The sequence below is a fragment of the Dendrobates tinctorius genome, unplaced genomic scaffold, assembly GCF_039654945.1.
Source record: "Dendrobates tinctorius isolate UK_male_01 unplaced genomic scaffold, ASM3965494v1 ptg000147l, whole genome shotgun sequence".
NCBI classification, from domain to species: domain Eukaryota; kingdom Metazoa; phylum Chordata; class Amphibia; order Anura; family Dendrobatidae; genus Dendrobates; species Dendrobates tinctorius.
Window position 1 is genome coordinate 1,466,336 of NW_027361814.1, and position 21,657 is coordinate 1,487,992.

Consider the following 21,657-nt stretch of genomic DNA (forward strand, 5'->3'; position numbering starts at 1 on the left):
GTGGAGGGACCAGGTCACAGTGGGGTACCAGCCCCCGAGCCTAGTAGAGCCCTCCATGTGTAGTGCAAGCTCTGTCTTCTCTACCTTCCCTCCATGTGCAGTGTGGGGTCTGTCATTCTCTACCTGTCCTTCATGTGCAGTGTGGAGTCTGTCACTCTCTACCTGTCTTCCATGTGTAGTGCAGGGTCTTTTTACTCTCTACCTGTCCACCAGGTGTAATGCAGGGTCTGTTACTCTCTACCTGCCCTTCATGTGTAGTGTAAGTTCTGTTGCTTCTGTGGCTCTCTACCTGTCCTCCTTGTGTAATTCGGGGTCTGTCGCTCTGTACCTGCCCTCCATGAGTAGTGCAGGGTCTGTCTCTCTCAACCTGTCCTCCATGTGTAATGCTGGGTCTGTTACTCTCTACCTGTCCTCCATGTATAGTGCAGGGTCTGTCACTATCTACCTGTCCTCCATATATAGTGCAGGTGTAATAACCTGCAGGTACTGAGGATGTTGCCACGGAACAGAGACAGAGTTAAAGGGTTTATTTACAGGGGATAAATTCTCCATGCAGGGAGGAGCAGTAAGGTGATTAAATGAGTAAGAGTAAGAGTAACAATATACATTCCCCCTCTCTTAAAGCTCGCTATTCCACGGGTGAGGGTTCGTCGTACTCCACTGTGTACACCTGTGGACCGACAGCTGCCCACAACTTTCGCAACTCCTCTTGTCTTGCTGGCTCCAAGTTCTTCCAGAATGGCTGGTCGAAAATACTCCAGTCTTCATCCTCATCTTCATCAGCTGCAGAAGAGAATACCTCGGATGAACTTGGCTTTGTCTTCTTTTTCTTCTTTCTTTTTACTTTGTCGCTAGCAGACGTTCAAGTAGACGATTCGCCCTTCTCTTTGTCATTATCGACAACTTCAGGGGTTCCTTGCTCAGGCTTCTCAGTCTGGGAGCTTAGTGCAGGTGACTCTTCTCCATAGCTCCCCCCCTCTTTGACAGGAGCACTCTCATCAAAACTAGAATCGGATGGATTAAGACCATGCAAGCCGGAACCTTCATCATCTGCGCCGGGTTCTGCGGACGTCACTTCCCAGGGCTTCTCAGCCACACTCCCTGTCTCACATAGCTCTTCCATCTCTTCTATCCGGTCAGGATCTCGTGAACTAACAGCCGGCACACGTTCCACCTCAGGGGACGATACTAGCGGCTCTTCCTTCTCATTGGCCAGAACCGTAGGAGCGTGTTTCTCGGGAACTCTTGTCACCTCTTCTCCTTTGCCGGTAGCTTGTGGCGCTTTTCTCGGGTAGGGCAATTTCTGGACAGGTGTCCCCACTCTTCTGCACGCCCCCCGTTTGCGTCTGTCTGGTGGGCGCTTTTATCTGGATTGTCGACCTCGGTGGGAAGCATCTCTCATCTGCGGTTGCTCTTCACTCCAAGATACCGGGTTACGCTCTGGAGCCGCCACTGAAGTCTTCTTCATGCTCCGCACCTCTCCTCTATCTCCCTCCATCTGCTTCCACGCGTTACCTCGGGGTATGCCGCTGGTCCCCAAGACAGCAGTAAGGGCTTCCCTCAAACTCTCGATCTTTTCCCAAATTCTTATTATCTTCAGCCGTGAATCCTGTGTCGTCTCTAGGTCCTTTGGGCTGAGTACTCTACAGTTGTAGCATGTGGGCGGTCTTCTCCGAGGAGCAGCACTAGTCTCACTTTGGGGGGCGGTCTCTCTTTCTCGCACCGGTTGGCTGAACTCTACATCAGGGGTCCTCTTATATTCAGCCAATCCGCTTAATCTCTTTCTTCAAGTGTTCTACCCATTGAGGGGCAGCAATCTCCCCGCTCCATACCTTCCTCACCAGCACTATCACTCCCTGCTCCTGCTCGCGCATGCATGCCTCACTCCCAACCTCAGAAAAAGTCATGCCTGGCTTAACCCTCATACGCTCTCGCAGGGCCTGCTTCATCAACACGTCATGCAAACCCGTCACCAGCTGGTCTTGTAGCACAACGTCAGTTGGCCCCACACCTATGCCATCTTTCCATACGATGGCAGTATGAAGTACCTGCAGGGCATTCATAAACTGCATCACTGTCTCCACCTCTCTTTGTACCCAGCGAAACAGTCGCATGCGCTGCTCCCCTACTTCAGTGGGGTCCCCATACGTCTCCTCAAGTATATGCAGAACTTTGTCCAGGGTATCTCTCACCTGGGGGGTCTAAGCATAACAGAGTCCCATGCATCCCACTCTAGGGTCATCACAGCTATTTCTGCCTCCAGGGCCGGAATCATGGGATGCATCCGCATCATCCCTCGGAAGCGCTCCGTCCAACTCCACAGCATAACATTGCTCCCAGAGAATTTAGGGAAATTAATTAGCATGGTTCCCAGGGAGATGCTAGCCCTGGGGCCTCCCCAGCTGCTTGGTCTGCCCCTCCTCGCTATCCTGCCGACTACACCACTTGTAATAACCTACAGGTACTGAGGATGTCGCCACGCAACAGAGACAGACCAAGAGTTAAAGGGTTTATTTACAGAGGATAAATTCTCCATGCAGGGAGGAGCAGTAAGGGGATTAAATGAGTAAGAGTAACAATATAAACAGCAAAGTAGACAACTACTAAACAGTTATGCAGAGTTGAGACGGTTCGACTGGCATTAATATGACTTATCAGTCTGGGGAAAGCTTGATTGCAGGGTCTCTTTCTCCCACGTTGGCGCCGTCAACAGCAGTGCTCGCAGTCTCTGTAGTCTCCTCTGGATGTAGCTGGAACCTCAGGGGTTAAGTCTCTGCAGTCTCTTCTCAGGGTGAAGCTGGAACCTCAGGGGTTAAAGCAGGAAGCAGGGAGATGTCACTGTGGTCCCCAGTACTGCACGCTTGGGTCACTGTCTTTGCACTGTCAGGGAGAAGGTCTCCGCTGGTCACGAATGCATGTACTCACATACAGCGCACACTATGTCACGTACTTCAATCCCAGAACTCCGACAGGGAGTTCTCTCTCTCTCTGGGAGCGCGGTGCTGCAGCCTGCTTTCTCTCTGGTGCACTCTCCCCTGTCTCTGGCGTGCTTTTCTCCGTGCCTGGCGCGCTCTGCTTTTGCACCCTCTGCATGCACACCTTCCGGTCCACCTCCCCTTCCTTTTCCTCCCTGTCCCTTGCAGTCACATGGTCCAGTCGGTCCAGGGCAGAAAGTCTTCCCCCCAGCAACCCTGCTGTCTGGGTAAGTGGTTCCGGATAAGGAGCAGTTAAGGTAACCTCCTTTGGACTCTTCCTTCTCTTCACCCCCTTACACAGGATCTGTCACTCTTTACCTGTCCTCCATGTGTAGTGCAGGGTCTGTCACTCTCTACCTGCCCTCCATGTGTAGTCTAAGATCTGTTGCTCTCTACCTGTCCTCCTTGTGTAAAGTGGGGTCTGTCGCTCTCTACCTGCCCTCCATGTGTAATGGGCCCTGCACCTCCCTCACATATAAAGGTGATTAAGACTGAAAAAGGATGATTCCCTGAGTCGACATGTCTGATTTAATATATCTAAGAATTGAAGTAAACAATTCCACACCCCAAGTTATTGATGCACCCCTCTGGCCATTCTTATTTTTCATGCATAATATTCTCCAAGGAAATAAATTAGGAGAACATGAAATTTATTTTGCATATTTAATAGAACTTTTGATCATTCACATAAATTTACTTTAGTTCACCAAAGGTTCAGTGAATAAGAAATAAAATACAGAACACATGGGGCAGGTTTGCTAAAACTGTCTAAAAGTAAAACGGTCCTTGTTTCCCATAGCACCCAATCATGGAGCAGATTTAATTTCTATGGATGCCCTTGAAAAATGAAGGTGGCACTCTTTTTCCCGTCTGATGCTCTAAATAAAGTAAGTGATGTTGGCATATGCAACAGAAATGGACTTATTGTTTATGTAAAGGAGGACTTTACACTAGCCTGACAGCAGATGGTGATAGTGTGAAGTTATATGTTTGCTGTATTGTGGGGAGGGAAGCTCTCTTGTTGTTGTTACTTTTTACTTTCGCTTTTGACTGTATTATACCAGCAGCACAGTCTGTGTGCTTCTGAATTCTTATCTCCTGTTTACCCATAAGAAGTAAATGCTGTTTACTCAATATAACTTGCTCAGTGAAGTTCTCCTGTGTACTGGTGAATTCTCAAAAGATACACTCTGCTACAGGTTATGGGCCCAGAATCCCAGGAGATAACCCCAGAACAGAGACACCCAGAAGATAACTCCAAGCAATAATTCCAGACACCGGAGAAGCAGATAATCTCTGTTAACAGAAGGAGATAAAACCCAGTGGACGAGGCTGAAAAGAAAAAATCCAAATACAGAGGGACAAAGAAATTTATGACCCAGGAACTGGAGGGCTGCACACTGGAGATAATTACAGAGAATCACCACACACAGGATATACAGGAACTCTAAAGAAGGAAGAAGAAAGAAGAATTTCTTCATAAAACAAGTAAGATTATATAAAAATGATGTGCAGCATTGAGCTGAAACTCACAGTAGCTAAGCTGAACAGTGAAAGTTATCAGTTATGGAAATTCAAAGTAGAGATGTTATCTAAAGATGATTTATGGGAAGTAATCACTACAGATAGACCAAATGAAGATAATCAGACATGGGATAGAAAGAATAGAGACGCTAGTGTGGCGCCCCTGAGGCTGAGTCGCCACAGAGGTACTGCACCTCTTCCTGAGGTGTGGTACCCCACCATCCAGGTAAGGTGGAAGCTCCTGACTACGCTCCAACACCTGCACCCCCACACCACAAAGTAGTGTAGCAAAGCACCTTCGGCGGCTCCCTGCTTGGAGTATGGCAAAGCATCCATTGGTGGCTCCCTGCTTGGAACACGAAACATGCTGGGAGGTGGGTGGAGTTGAGTTTACATTAAAAGAGCGGGAAGAGTGTAGGATTTAGTCATTCGGTCATTCAGTTATTCAGTGATTCAGTCACTCAGTGATGGAGTCAGTCAGTGTGTGAGGATGCAGAAGGACAGAGAGTGAGACAGAGAAGATCCCCGTGAGAGGGATGGATGAAGGAAGTGCTGCAGCAGGCCACAGTTACCTGGGTCTGCTGGTACAAGCAAGAGACATAGAAAGAAAGCCTGATTTTCCATAGAAAGAAAGGATTAGTACGGAACGTGAGGAGTAAAAGAGAACAGAGGACGTTGGTTACAGGAGAACCCTTTCTAGAAGTTTTAAGTGCAAGGCCGGGGCCCGGTCCCCGAGGTTGTATGGATACTAATGGTCCTACAGCAGACACCAGAGGAATAGAAGTTGTCACCACTTTATTCCCACACAAGACTTTGGGGCACAACAGCATCAGAGGAGTGAGCCGGGACTAGGGAGCAAGGAGTCCCCGAAGCAGGCTACAGCTGTCTGCCGTACAAGTAGAGTTCATAAGAACATCGGACAGGAGGAACTGTAACTCAGTACTGGGAGTACTTCATTTATAGGCGCTATAAGAGGAGATGTTCAGAAAGGCACATGTTGGCGGAATGTTGGAAAGGAGTATTCCATCTGGCCTGGAGGTTGACTGAGTCCCTGACCCGGAGGACACGGCACGGAGGCAGGCACCTGTTTGTCCAACAGACTGTGAGTAAAGCTTTGGAACTACATGCCCTGGTGTCCTCCACTCATTCCTGCGCCAACCCACCTGGCACCACTACATCCCTGTGCCTACCACTGCACCATTCCCGCAATGTTTATCTACACTGCCCTGGGACTACAGCTTCACCTGTGGGGAGCTATAACATCTTTGATGCGTCATACCACCAGTCCCAGAGGATCTGCATGCAGCATCAGCTTAACATCTCCCTTGCCGAACACCTCAGGTTGCGTCACGAACCATTCAACTTTATTCCATCATTCAATCTCCCTTTTACTTGGGCGCCCAGGGCCACGGACCGGGTCACCGCTGCTGTGACACCTTCTCCCTGAGTTACTGGCCCGGTACCGAGTACCCCACAGCCCTGGGAGGGCGACCCACTAGAGCCACCATTAGCTTATTAGTGGATGATGCTCAATTAATACAAATAAGGAATGAGGATACAGCGAAAGGAATGTGGGACGCATTGAGAAAATTGCATGAAAGGCCCAGTTTAAAATACAAGTTATTTCTATTAAGAAAGCTTTACAGTATTAGATTGAGTGCAAATGACGACATGCATGCAGAAGCACATATTCTCAATGATGGAAGTAATATCACAGCTAAGGTCTATTGGTGAAGACATTAAAGAAAGTCATGTAGCACCAATATTATTGTGCAGTTTACCAGATTCGTATACATCCTTGATGAATGCCCTAGAGACAAGACCAGAAAATGACATCACATTAGATTTTGTGAAAACAAGACTAACAGATGAATATCAGAGAAGAAAAGAACAGACAAATGATTATTCTACTGAAAAGAACAGTCAGTGGAAACGCTCTTAAAGCTACAAAATTTAAAAACCTTATAATAAAGAGACAAGAGAATGTTTCAGATGTAAGAAAAAAGGTAATTTAAAGAAAGACTGTACCATATGGAAAGCAGAACAACAAAAATTACAACATAAAGAGCATACACAGAAAGTGAAAAACACAATTTCCTATTCATGTGAGACTAATTGGAATGGCACATTTAAAGTAACAGACAAGAAATCATCACTTGGTTGGTTTATTGATTCAGGAGCAACGAGTCATATGACAAGTGACAAGAATTCCTTCACTGATCTTGATTTAGATTAGAAAGAAGCCATTTATCTTGCAAATGGAAGCAAAATAACCGCAGAAGGTATTGGACAAGGTATGCTAAACTGTTCAAACAAGTTCGGACAAGATTCAAAGATACTTGTACAGAACGTGTTGTATGTTCCAAATTTGGAAGGCGGATTGTTATCTGTGAAGCGTTTAACAGCCAATGGACTCACTGTAAAATTCAAAGGCAATGAGTGTGCAATTCTAGCAAGAAACAAGGTGATAACCAATGTCAAGGCAGATGAATAATTATATCATCTTGACACACCAAAAGAACAGATTAAGGTATGTACACATGATCACAAGAACTGTATTCACATGTGGCATAGACGTCTAGGACAGAGACATCCTGACAGTATAAGGGAACTACAAAGAAAAGAATTGACAAAAGATCTAAAGATATCAAATTGCTCAATTACCATAAGATGTGAATGTTGTATAAAATCTAAAGCCACAAGAATATCTATTCCAAAAGAACGTGAGATGAAAAGCAAAAGACCACTTGATTTTGTGCATACTGACGTATGTAGACCCAATCAAGTGACTACATCAGGAGGAAATAGATACATGGTGACTTTCATAGATGACTACTCAAGATACACAGTCACATACTTAATTAAGAACAAAAGTGAAGTTTTTGATAAACTTGTAGACTATGTAACAAGGTCGAGTAACAAATTTCAAAGGAAGCCAATTGTCATCAGAAGTATTAATGGAGGTGAATTTACAGGTCACAAAATAGAAAACTACTTAAGGCTACTTTCACACATCAGGTTTTCGGCGTCAGGCGCGATCCGGCGTCGTGCCGGAACGCCGGATCCGGCAAATGTTTCGTAAAACCGGATGTGACGGATCCGGTTTTCTGCCGGATCCGTCTTTTTCTTGACAGACAAAACCGGATCCGTCTCATCCGGTTCATCCGTTTTTCTATCCGTTTTTCGACGGATTACGCCAGATCCGGTTTTTAAAATTGACCCTTGTGGCCTTCCGAACGGGATTGGCTACTGGAAAACTATATATAGCATGTTCCTACAGCCCTTCTTTGACAGGTTGTAGAGGAGAAAGTGCAGGTTGGAGAGAAGAGCAAGTTACTGGCGAAGATGGATGTTGTCATTGGAAATATTTTGAAGAATTTGGCGGATTTTATAGCGGAGGCGAATCGTTTGAGGGTGATTGTTCTGGAGAAGGAGAGAGCGAGACAGCAGCGCATCAGGCATCGTAGACGACGTTTGTGGATCCACCCCATCACAGCCAAGAGAATGACGCGTGGGGTCTATTCTACACTCTGCATGGACCTTCGACGAAACCCGGATAAATTTTTTGGATATGTTAGGATGAAAATGGAGAATTTTGATTACTTGGTGGAGCGCATTGCACACCTCATAAGAAAAGCGGACACCTATTGCCGCTTCTCTGTTTCACCCGCAGAGCGTCTGATGGTGACTTTAAGGTAAGCCACATTTATTGGATATGCTCGCATCAGAGCACACTTTCACTGCAATCTTGTTGGTGGTAGTTTGTATCTCCAAGTGTTATAGGTCAGTTTTGGTATGTAATGCTGTGATTTAAAACTAATTTATTGTTTTTTAATTCCCCACAGATTTCTTGCAACTGGAGAATCCCTTTCGTCACTGCATTTCCAGTACAGACTCGGGATTTCCACCATATCAGGAATAGTGAAGTACACATGCCGTGCACTGTGGGACTCCTTAGCTGAAGAGTTTTTACCAGAGCCCACAACAGAGAGGTGGATTGAAATTGCTGACAAGTTTCAACAGATATGTCAGTTTCCAAACTGCTTGGGCGCTGTGGACGGGAAACATATCCGCATTGTAAAGCCAGCTGGATCGGGATCGGAATATTTCAATTACAAGAAATATTTTTCAATTGTCCTCATGGCCATCGCTGACGCGGAATACAAATTTATTGCGGTTGATATTGGGGCCTATGGCCGCTCCAATGACTCTCAAGTTTTCAAACTGTCTGCCATGGGGCGTAAACTGTATGGAAACACCTTCCAGTTCCCACCACCTAGACCGCTGCCGCAAACATCTGGTCCACCTATGCCATTTGTCTGTGTAGGGGATGAAGCCTTCCAGCTGTCAGAACACCTTTTGAAACCGTACTCTAGCAGAGGATTGACAAGACCAAAACGCATTTTTAATTACCGCCTCACAAGAGCAAGAAGAATGGTTGAATGTACCTTTGGTATTCTGACAGCCAAATGGCGGGTCCTATTGACTGCGATCAACCTCAAGACAGAAACTGTGGACGAGGTGATCAAAGCGTGCGTGGTACTCCACAATTTTGTTATCTGCAAGGAACCCATTTCCATTGAGGACACCTCTGAAGAAACCACCTTGCAAGATTACCATGACATTACCACTAGAAGTTCTGTGACGGTTTCAGTAATGAGGGACAATTTTGCAATATACTTTATGTCACCTCAAGGCAGAGTACACTGGCAGGATGACAGAGTGTGAAAGATTTGTGCCCTAACCAAACTTGTGTACCTTCTGGACCAACAGTATATACCTTTGCCAACCAAAGTTGGCTATCTTGTCATGGTCTTACTATTTTTAGCTTTAGGCCACAGGTGTGTACCTGGTTGTGTTTTATGCAAAGTATTTCACCTTTTAACAAAAGTTGTGTACATTGTTAGGAAATCACCAACAATAAACACAACTTTTTAGGTGAAATACTTTGCTTCAAACACAACCAGGAACACAACTGTGGCAAAAAGCTAAAATTTACCCACAGTTATATACCTGGTTTTGAATACCTTTTTACCTTTGAAATACCCTGTATTTAACCTTTTTCGCCGCAGAAAGAAATGACAGACAACGAGTGTAAAATAATTTAACTTTTATTGAAAAATGTTTTTTTAGTAAACTTTTTTAAAATTTTAATAAACTTGTTTAATAAAGCTTTGAAACCATAAAACTGGTCATTTTTATTTAAATACACACATTATAAATCTGTGTAGTGTGTGGTGGAAATACTGCTGGAGGGGCTGCGGGACATTTCGACACTGGGAGTGTGGAGAGAGGACTGGGATCGTGGTGGGGAAGGAACAGTTAGAGGTGAAGGTGTGGAAAAAACTACAGAATGGGTGGACATGTGGGAAGCAGAAGAGGTGGTGGGTGGTGGAGTGGAGGGTTGGGCAGGGACTGTAGGAGCAGATTATGTTGATGGCAAGTTGTATGGGGAAGGAGTTTGGTACGGGGCAGGTTGCTGGATGTGGGGAGATGTCTGGTACGGGGCAGGTTGCTGGAAGTGGGGAGATGTCTGGTACGGGGCAGGTTGCTGGAAGTGGGGAGATGTCTGGTACGGGGCAGGTTGCTGGAAGTGGGGAGATGTCTGGTACTGGGGAGGTTCATGGTACTGGGGAGTTTGCAGGTACTGGGGAGGTTGCTGGTACTGGGGAGGTTGCTGGTACTGGGGAGGTTGCTGGTACTGGGGACGTTGCTGGTGCTGGGGAGGTTGCTGGTGCTGGGGAGGTTGCTGGTGCTGGGGAGGTGGATGGTGCTGGGGAGGTGGATGGTATGTAATAGGAGGGGGAGGATGGAAAGTGGCTGGAGGGGGTGTAGATGTAATAGGAGGGGGAGGATGGAAAGTGGCTGGAGGGGGTGTAGATGTAATAGGAGGGGGAGGATGGAAAGTGGCTGGAGGGGGTGCAGGTTGAGGAACTACTGTGGTGGGAGGAGGAGGTTGGGAGGTAACTTGCTGGAGAGCAGCGTGGCATGAATGCATTACATGCATCTGCTGGGCAGGAGAGAGCGTTTCCATGCGCTCCACAACAGACCTGAAAAAGGTGTGGTTTGGCGAAGATCTTGCTTCTGAATGCATGGTTTGCAGAAGTGTCTTCACCTCCAGAATGCTGGAGTTGATCTGCTGATAGCCTGCAGAGATTTGCTCTGACAAGACTTTTAGACAGTTCTGGAAAGATGCATTCAGATGCAAGAACTCTGGCGCATAAGTCTTTTCCTGACCCCTCTGCCGCTGCCGCCCAGTACCCGCAGGTGTACTAGAGGTGGCAGGGGCAGAAGGGTGGGGTAAAGGGAAAGCGATCTCCTCACCAGCAGCTTCATGTAATGTAGGCGGCCACGATGCTCCTGTGCTGGTGGATGGGACAGATGGGTCGAATGTGTGGGAAGGCTGGGAAGGTGCAGATGTACTGGGGCGGTCGAAGTGTCCCTCGGTGCCGGTCTCCTCAGGGATCGCCTCAGAAGGGTCCAATCGTGCAGGCTCCCGAGTGCTGCTCACCGTGCTGTGGAATAAAGAGAAAAAAAAACAATTAAAATACTGACATGGTATGGCCCTGGCTGAAAAAAAAAATTTACATCTAACATTTTTTTTCACATGTGGTGTGTAATATTTACCTTCTAGTGACCATTGTTTCCCGGAGGAACGACAGGGCTTCTGCGTACTTGTACTTGCTCCTGCGTCCTCCAGATCCACTCGGGGCCCGCATCTCTTTATTGAACTCCTTCTTGAAACGATCCCTCACAGACCGCCACCGATTCACAATTCTGTTCCCTGAAACGAGAAAGGACAAAGTGGTTAGTATACAACATCAGTGTTTCCCAAACTCCAGTCCTCATGGTCCCCAGGGGTCATGTTTTCAGGATTTCCATAGTAAATAGAAATCCTGAACACACGATCCGTGGGGACCACGAGGACTGGAGTTCGGGAAACACTGGTTTACATCAAGCAACCGGTACTGTATATACTTACGCTCTTTAATCTGGGCCTGAACATCGAGGTCCTCCCAGCGGCCCACAAGGAGCGAACAGATTTCCTCCCAGAGTCGTCGGGTAACGATAAGGTCAGCGTGGCGGTGGTCAGCCATATTCCAGAGCGGCTCCCTTTCTCTGACGAGATCGATGAGGTGGTCCACATCGAGTCCTCCATCCTCACCGTCAGAGTCGGGAGCACGCTGTGAAGGCTGTTAAAGAAAAAGACAAAAATAACATAATTAGCCTCCACAAAAGAAATGAAATAAAAAGTGCAAAAAAACAAAGCAAAAATATTTATACTTACACGCTGGTGACCGCCGCGTTGCTGTCGCCGACGACCCTGGGAGGCACTGCGAGGACCTCTTGGCCGAGCACCAGGTTGGGAAGACTAGAGAAGAAAACAAAAAATGTTATGTCTTTGGATGTAGGCATTTGTTTGCTGTGTGTGGTCTGCAGAACATTGTTTTCTATGTGTTGTGTGTAGTGTGATGTTGTGTTTCTGCGTTTGATGCAAAAAACTTACCAATTGTGAGCCCACTCCAGGTGTCTGTCCACCCCTTCCTTCTTCTTCTGGGAGCTCCTCTTCATCTTGTGAATCCTGTTTTGAAATAAAAGGCAATGAATAGACATATATTACAGAGATGATGGATTTTGGAAATAAAAACTTACCGTCAAACGCTGACGATGCGAGGGAGGGCTCCCAGAAGATGATGTGCTGTCTTCCTGGTGGCCACACTCCATGCCTGTGGGTGGTGTTCCACCTGCTGCCATTGCTGCTGCTGCTGCTGCTGCATCAATTGGGCGGCTGTTGAATAAAGAGAAACAAAGGGCCAATGAATATCTTGATATTCAATAGCCCTAGTTTGGAGGAATGGGGGATTTGATAATTACCGTCTCTCATCTGCTGCTGGCCTCCCCTCCTCAGCATGTTCCATTTGCTGCTCCATTTGGGGTGGTGGTGGTGCTGATGGTGCTGCAGTGGTCTCCTGCCTTCTCCTGCTGCACTTGGTTGCTTTCTTGGGTGGCATGTTGGGTGTGGCTGTGGGTCCCACTGTCTTGCTTTTATATATGTCTTGTGGGCAGAGCTACTGAGCATGCTCAGACCAAAAAAACCGGATCCGGCCACCGGATCCGGCGCATTGTGGCGCTCATAGGCTTTCATTGTGTGAAAAAGCCGGACGCGCCGGATCCGGCGTGTCCGGCTTTTACGCCGGAGAAAAAAACCGTTACAGTAGCCGTTTTTTCCAGACGCTGGATCGCGACACATTGCCGGATCCGGCGAAAACCGGATGAAAAGCATGGCCATCCGGCGCGATCCGGCGCAAATGCAAGTCAATGGGGGGGAAACCGGATCCGGCATTGCATTTCGCCGGATCCGGTTTCTGTCAAAAGCGCCGGATCGCGCCTGACGGCGAAAACCTGATGTGTGAAAGAGGCCTTAGACAGAATGGTATAGAACACCAGAAAACTGTTCTGTACACACTTGAACAAAATGGAGTAGCAGAAAGGAAAAACAGAACTCTGACAGAAATGATATGATGTATGCTGACAAATTCCAAACTACCAGAGAAATATTGTGGTGAGGCAGCAATGACAGATCCATATCTACAGAACAGACTTTTTTCCAGAAAACTCCATATGAACTGTGGCAAGGTATGAAACCAAGTGTCAATCATTTAGAAGTTTTTGGATGTAAAGTTTTTATATTCATTCCAACAGAAAATGTTCCAAACTTCAAAACAGATCCAAGGAGGGAATATTTGTTGGATATAGTGAAAATTGCAAGGGATACAGAATCCTAGATCCCAAAACAGGCAGAGTCACGGTGAGTAACAGTGTGACATTCATTGAGGATCTAAATGAAGACACTTTGATTTTAATTGACACAAAAAATGAGAAAAACAGCAGTGACATAGCTGAAGAGGTTTCTGATGAGAAAGTAGTTGAAATTGATGAAGAACAGCATACTGAAAATGAAGAAATACAACTACAAACAGACACAGAACCAAGATGTTCAATGAGAGAAAACAAAGGAAAACCACCAAAACGTCTCTCATACAAGACAAGCACAAGTAAAATTTATGAACCTACCTGTTGGGAAGACATATTTAAACTCCCTAAAGAAGGCGCTAATAAATGGATAGAAGCAACAGAAACAGAAATGAAATCCATGCACGACTCAAATACATGGACACTGACAGATTTACCAGAAGGAAGAAAAGCCATAGGATGTAAATGGATTTTTAAAGTAAAATACCAAACAGATGGCACACCTGAAAGATACCGAGCAAGACTCATTGCTAAAGGGTATTCTCAAAAATATGGAGAAGACTATGATGAGACATTTGCTCCAGTTGTCAAACATACTACAATAAGAACTTTACTTACAGTTGCAGCAATGAAACAGATGGAACTGATACATCTGGATGTAAAGACAGCATTTTTGAATGGAGATTTAACAGAAGACATTTACATGGAACAACCTCCAGGATTCAAAGATGTAAGAAACCCAAACAAAGTTTGCAAACTACAGAAAAGCATATATGCTTTAAAGCAAGCAGCTAAAGCATGGAATGACAAAATCACGGAAGTGCTTACAAATGAAAATTTTCAAAGAAGCAAAGCTGATCCATGCTTGTACACAAAAAGGCTGATGAATGGATGGATTTATGTACTTATATATGTAGACGACATTTTGATTTGTTCTGAACAAGAAAGGGATAAAGAAAACATTCTAAAAATCCTGAAGCAACATTTTGAAATCAAAGACTTGGGAAATGTGAAGTATAATTTCTTGAAGGATTATCCTACTGAAGAAATGACAGCAGACATCTTCAGGAAGGCGTTGATGCTGATAAACACCAGAGACTAATAAAAAAGTTGGGTTTGACTGAATAAGTCCTTACTGTTGAGAAAGGGTTTTGGCATATGCAACAGAAATGGACTTATTGTTTATGTAAAGGAAGACTTTACACTAGCCTGACAGCAGATGGCGATAGTGTGAAGTTATATGTTTGCTGTATTGTGGAGGGAAGCTCTCTTGTTGTTGTTACTTTTTACTTTTGCTTTTGACTGCATTATACCACCAGCACGGTCTGTGTGATTCTGAATTCTTATCTCATGTTTACCCATAAGAAGTAAATGCTGTTTACTCAAGATAACTTGCTCAGTGAAGTTCTCCTGTGTACCGGTGAATTCTTAAAAGATACACTCTGCTACAAGTGAACCATACTACTGGACTCAGTCATCAATGGGCTTCCTTCATTTTGAATCTCAAGATGATGCATCAAAAGTCCACTGTCTACAAAACACAGCAAGGAATGGAATAATGCTCCTCAGTTCCAGTGCAAAATTTGTGTAGATGTAAGGGGGGTAATGGGATGAAGAAGATGTTGTTGCAACAGGAGGGTTGTGACTATGTTGTTGCATTTTATATATCTACTTTATGTGTGATTTTTTATCCCTATGAACTGAGTTGTATGTTAAGCTCTCCTACAGGCTATGTCTATGGTCATCCCTGGGAATGCGGGAGGCCTGTCCACTAGGAGAGCCATACAGTAGATAGGGATACAGTTTGTACTACACTAGGTATTAGATAGTTAAAGGGAATCTGTCAACCCTTTTTTCTAATATGAGCTGCCGGCACCGCCATCAGGGGCTTATCTACAGCATTCTGTAATGCTATAGATAAGCCCCAATGTAACCTGAAAGATAAGAAAAAAGAGTTAGATTATGCTCACCCCAGAGTCCGGTCCGATGGGTGTCTCCGTCCAGTCCGGCGCCTCCCATCTTCATACGATGCCGTCCTCTTCTTTCCTTCCTGTTGTGGCTCCTGCGAAGGCGCACTGCTCTGCCCTGTTGAGGGCAGAGCAGAGTCCTGCTCTGGAAAGGCGTGGGGAGAGGTCCGGTGCCTGCGCACTGCAGTATTCTGCTCTGCCCTCAACAGGGCAGAGCAGTGCGCTGGAGCCGCGACGGGCAGGAATGAAGAGGACGTCATCGCTGCAAGATGGGAGGCGCCGGACCGCAACACCCATCGGATTAAGACCGGACCGCCCCCCGGTGAGTATAATCTAACTCCTTTTTCTTCTCTTTCAGGTTACATCGGGGGCTTATCTACAGCATTACAGAATGCTATAGATAAGCCTCTGATGTAGGTGACTGCAGCTCATATTCGAAAAAAGGGGTGACAGATTCCCTTTAATAGTGTAGTGATTAACCCACAGGTTGGGAGAGGTTAGATGAGGTTTTATAGAAAATGTTTTTCCAGGTCACATTTTTTTTTTCATCCGCCTTACGGTTTGAGAGATATGAGTCTTTTTATTTTATTATTTTATTTTTATGGCCTTTATGAGGGGGTGTGGCTGATAGGTAATTATGCAGAGCAGCCAAAGGACATGCCTACAGAAAATCATGTGAGCCACACCCCTTTAATAAAGACCATACAAATTGGCACTAAATAAAAAGGTCCATATTTCTGAAACCATATGGCAAATTAAAAAAACAAAAACCTGAATACTCAAGGAAGCAGCAGGAAAAAATAAGAGCAAAAACTTTGACCTGGTGATAGGTCTCCCTTAATTGCAAACTTTATATGGGTTTTCCGTTTCTTTTAATTCCCTATAATAGGCCATCTCTACTAGATTGGTGAGGGTTCGCTCTAGGCAATCTTGTTAATAAGGTGTAGAGGGCTGCAGCAGTTGAGGAGTCTCTAGTGGCCTCTCCAATGTGGTAGTTTTGTTGGTTATTGTGATTTTTTTTTTTTATATTCAAGTGAATAGGTCAAAGCTGCAATAACAAGCACAGGCATTACAAAAGTATGGATGATGCAGTATAAACCCATTGTAAATCATTTAGAGGTTACAACACTCACCCAAGAGCTGTAGACCACCGAAAGAGCTGATCAGCTATTTGGACCACCACCAACTGGCTTTGTATAGGCCAGCTCAGCAATCCCAAAACATTTTTTAATTCGGTAATGGCAAGCCCTGCCATCCATAGGCCAATTAAGGGGTTGAAAATTAGGTTGATGAGGTGAGCACTGCCAAAAAGTAAGTGATTCCCCACTGTCTATATTGCTTTGTCCTATGTTAAAGGTCATAGTGGGCCATTCTGGCCTTGAATATTATATCATTGCAATAATTCCCTTTGATAGTGTTCATAGCGTAGATCCTATGTAACATGTAGACATTAAGGTACGTGTACTAATCCTGTTGTAAATTTACACAATGCAGCCTTAGATTCGACAGTCTGCAAATCCAGACCATGCTGGATAATATCCTTGGCATAGCTTTAGAAACTTCTGCTTAACTTTACTTCACTCCCTGGGTTTCTTACTTTGCTCCATTTTTTGCACTGAAATTGTGCCACAAATTGGTGCATTTTGTAACATTTAAAGCCACATCCCCTTTTTGCTAAGCTACACACCCTTTCACATGCTACTGTCAAAGTTGAGGTGCTCTGAATGGCTGTCAGTTATGGCATGAACCCTTTTTCAGATATTGGCACCTTTAAACTTGGCCTTTGCAAATGAGTGGAGATGAGCGAACCTCCAGAAATTTGCTTGAATTGGTCGACAGATTTGATTCGGTCCTATTGTAAGGAGGTGAACAAGACAGAAGACAAGTACAGTTGATGCCTACCTGAGTAACTGCAACTGAACACCACCATCTGCAGGTCAAAGGGCTGAAGCGAAAGTAAAGAAAAAATTATTGCAAAAAAGACCCCAAGAATGGAAGCGCATGTTCCTGGGGAAGAAATTAAAGATGACACCAGGTCAGGTGACACCTGTGTCGCAGTTACTAATTATGAAACATGAAAGGAAGAGTTAATGCCAGAACCTGGGCCAGGACATGTTGTGTGGCTGTGAGGTGGGCTTACAGCCTCCATCGCCAGAGAAGAGTCTGAGAGTGGTCAGATGCTGGAGAAGGCCTGGATTGTGAGGAAGATCCATGACCAGTGCTAGTAAAAGACTGTAAGCAGTGCCAGTAGAAGACCATGACGAGGCTCAGGAGAAGATCCGACTGTAGCAGAGGACCATTCCTATGGGCTGTTACTTCCAGTGTAGACGTACGTACAGGGTGAGGACTGGGGCCGTGCTTCAGGGAACAGAGACGGACAGTGCGATAAGCACACTGTATAGCTAATGACTCGTGTATCTAGGGCCTGCAGCCTAGCAGGAAATATCGGTGACCCAACTAGGGTTGAGAGGTGAATGATCAGAGGTGAAAATAGAAACTATGAGAGGAACGGGCCTAGTATTGACAGTGATGCCTGTAAAACTGAGAGATAAATGCTATAATAGCCGTTTCACTGCTAGATAATAACATTAAAAACTGTATAAATTTTGCATTTACTCGCATCGCTGTGTTCTGATAGTGTCATAACATACTGTATTGACCTTGCTACTGTTACCCATAATATAGTGCTTACTTGTCTATATATATATACTAGCTGAAGAGCCCGGTGCTGCCCGGGCATAGTAACTAACTGTGGTCAATTATAGCAAATTATAATTATCCTCCATCCCATAGGCCCGTGCCCATATACCCATCATACATATCCTCCATCCCATAGTCGAGTGCCCATATACCCATCACACATCCTCCATCCCATAGTCCCATGCCCATATACTCATCATACATATCCTCCATCCCATAGTCGAGTGCCCATATACCCATCACACATCCGCCATCCCATAGTCCCATGCCCATATACCCATCACACATCCTCCATCCCATAGTCAAATGCCCATATACCCATCATACATATTCACCATCCCATAGTCGAGTGCCCATATACCCATCACACATCCTTCATCTCATAGTCCCATGCCCATATACCCGTCATACATATCCTCCATCCCATAGTCCCGTGCCCATATACCCATCATACATATCCGCCATCCCATAGTCCTGTGCCCATATACCCATCATACATATCCTCTATCCCATAGTCCAGTGCCCATATACCCATCACACATCCTCCATCCCATAGTCCCGTGCCCATATACCCGTCATACATATCCTCCATCCCATAGTCCCGTGCCCATATACCCATCACACATCCTCCATTCCATAGTCAACCATTATGACATCATAATGAGCGGCGGGGCTTGCAACCTATGATGAATCAGCGTCGCCATGGCAGCCATTGTGACATCATAATGAGGGGTGGGGCTTGATATGCACACACTGTTTCCCCAGTATGTAGATAGGGGCAAAATTGTTTGGTGAATTGGAACGCGCGGGGGTAAAATTTCGCCTCACAACATAGCTTAGGACACTCTCGGGGGCCAGACGTGTGACGGTGCCAAATTTTGTGGCTGTAGCTGCGACGGTGCAGATGCCTATCCCGGACATACACACACACATACATACATACACACATACATACATACTTTGAGCTTTATATATTAGATATATATATATATATATATACAGTATGTACTTATAGATAGATTTTCTTTCTGTGTTGGTCAAATAAATAGTTTTGGTTAAGTACTACTGTCTCTTCATTGTCTGCGCTGTTACATCCAAGTAACCTTACATGACAAGGGGTAAATGCGAGTCATATGTTGTTATGTCACCCCTGTCCTGCCCTGATCCCTTTTTTCCTTTCCTGAAATAAACAGGCTGAACACCAGGATGGATTAAAATGGCCACAACAGCCTTTTATTATAACAAACAACCACATATAACCACAACTGCTCAAGGTTGACTTTTACCTCTAGCCATTTTATCTCCAGCTCAGAGGCACCTGGTAAACATCCTGGCTTTCCCAACCACAGCCCCCCCACACACACACAAAGAAACACATGCTCGACTCCTGTTGTAAAAGTACCCCATATAAAAGAGGAGGCAGGGTGGGTGGGAAATTGCTTCTTTCTTCAGGGATACCTAAAATGGCTGCCTTCTCATGTACAACCCTTTAGCACCCCTTATTCTCTCCTCCCCACTAACTCAGTTCTTCTCACCCTGACAGATCCCAATCTTCTCCCCTTATACTTTTAACCCTTCCTATACTTAAAAAAAACCCTGTCATGTCAGCCTACCTTTTATAGCAGAGGCAAGTTACTTTAATTTTTATTATGGGTATCAGTAGCATCTTCACTCTTGTCCGCCTCCTTACACTATTAAAATGAGTTCGAACAAAAGTGCCACAAATACCATGAAAAGATGTTTATCATGCTCAAAATTCTCTCCAGACCCCAAAGTATAATAAACAATGGACAAGGTCCTTGGGCCATGTGGTATGTGAGGACCTTGGTCCATGAGTTATGTGAGGACCTTGGGCCATGAATTATGTGAGGACCTTGGGCTATGAGTTATGTGAGATCCTTGGGCCATGAGTTATGTGAGGACCTTGGGCCATGAGTAATGTGAGGTCCTTGGGCCATGAGTTATGTGAGGTCAATGAGCCATGAATTATGTGAGCATCTTGGGCCATGAGTTATGTGAGGTCCTTGGGCCATGAGTTATGTGAGGTCCTTGAACCATGAGTTATGTGAGGACCTTGGGCCATGAGTTATGTGAGGACCTTGGGCCATGAATTATGTGAGGTCCTTGAGCCATGAGTTATGTGAGGACCTTGGGCCATGAGTTATGTGAGGACCTTGGGCCATGAGTTATGTGAGGACCTTGGGCCATGAATTATGTGAGGTCCTTGAGCCATGAGTTATGTGAGGACCTTGGGCCATGAGTTATGTGAAGGCCATTGGAATCGTAAATTTTCAGGAAATTTGTAATTAATTTGATTTGTTACAGATCACTTTGCTCATCTTCACTAACAAGGCTTTTGTAACTGAGAAATCAAAGATAAAGAAAATAACTCCCAAATATCAAATTTAATAAAACTTCAGATTCATTAACAAACGCTTCATATATTATTACCAAATGACTGCTCTCCGGCTCGTCTCAGCACCCCCGGTGGGATCCGTTACACCGTTCCTACAAATAATGTCAGCGCCTGCTGCACAGGAGGATACAATTCCTGCCGTTAACAAAGAGAATAATTGTTTAATATAAATTGGCCCCTACTGTTCGGAAGCCTAACAAAATATACATCTAAAATGTCCAATAATTATGGGATATTAGACTATTAAACGATCAGCGAAGCCCGATCGTCCTCAGAAATCCCTGCTGCTTTATTCCAAATGTCTAGTAAGTCACATAATAAAGCCAATTAAATAATAAGTCTCTTCCTCGGTGAGGAGTCCGGGCCATTTCTTCAGAACAGGATAACATCTCGGCTCGCTGTCTCCATGGGTCTTTCTTTTTCTACTTGTTGGCTGTTTCTCATATGTTGGTAATAGTAAATAATTGCTATTGTGCCGCAATTGAGGAATACGCTGAGTAGCAGGAGCCAGAATGAATATCCATATATAGTGTTCTGGGTAGATCCAAAAACATCTGTGGTCTGATCCACAGCGACTGCAATTTCCTTTGGCAGTTTGTTGGCTTCTATATTTATGGCAAACAAGATCATGGCAAGAAGGATGGGGATCCCTGAAAGAATAAATCAGTCCATTAATAGCAAGAATTAACCAACAAGTGCCAGATGTGTCCTTCCGTGTATAATCCCAACTAAAAAATGTCCTCTCTCTATCTTAAACTGAATTTTCTAAAAACTGAACTCCTTGTGTTTCCTGCCTCCACTAATCTACCTACCCACAATATTGCCGTTTCCGTGTGTGGTTCTACCATTACTCCCCAGCAACATGCCCGCTGTCGTGAGGTCATATTTGATTCAGATATTTCCTTCACCCCCTACATCCGATCACTCTCTCGTTCATGTCATCTACACCTCAAAAATATTTTTAGAACTCAATCTTTTCTTACCTTTGACTCTGCAAAAACTCTTACTGTAGCTCTTATAGTCTCGTCTGGACTATAGCAACTCTCTACTGATTGGTTTTCCTCTTACTAAACTCTCCCCTCTCCAATCCGTCTTGAATGCAGAAGTCAGGATCATATTCCTTGCCAACCACTATACCGATGCCTCTACCCTGTGCCAGTTGTTGCACTGGTTCTCCATCCAATACAGAGTCCAATATAAACTTATCACTGTCACTCACAAAGCACTCCACGGTTCATCACCACCCTACATCTCCTCCCTCGTCTCAGTCTATCACCCTACCCGTGCCCTATGTTCTGCTGATAACTTAAGACTAACATCC

The 21,657-nt window shown here is 45.0% G+C and overlaps 1 protein-coding gene across 1 annotated transcript in view; it reads right to left on the minus strand.

Annotated features, from left to right (window-relative positions):
• Positions 1-20,306: 20,306 nt before the first annotated feature.
• CLRN3 (clarin 3) overlaps positions 20,307-21,657 on the minus strand; it is a 45,221-nt gene continuing 43,870 nt past the window's right edge. The window contains exon 3 of the mRNA XM_073546343.1: positions 20,307-20,986. Within this exon, the coding sequence (XP_073402444.1) occupies positions 20,709-20,986 (278 nt within the window). The 3' untranslated portion in view covers positions 20,307-20,708. The remainder of the gene's footprint in view (positions 20,987-21,657) is intronic.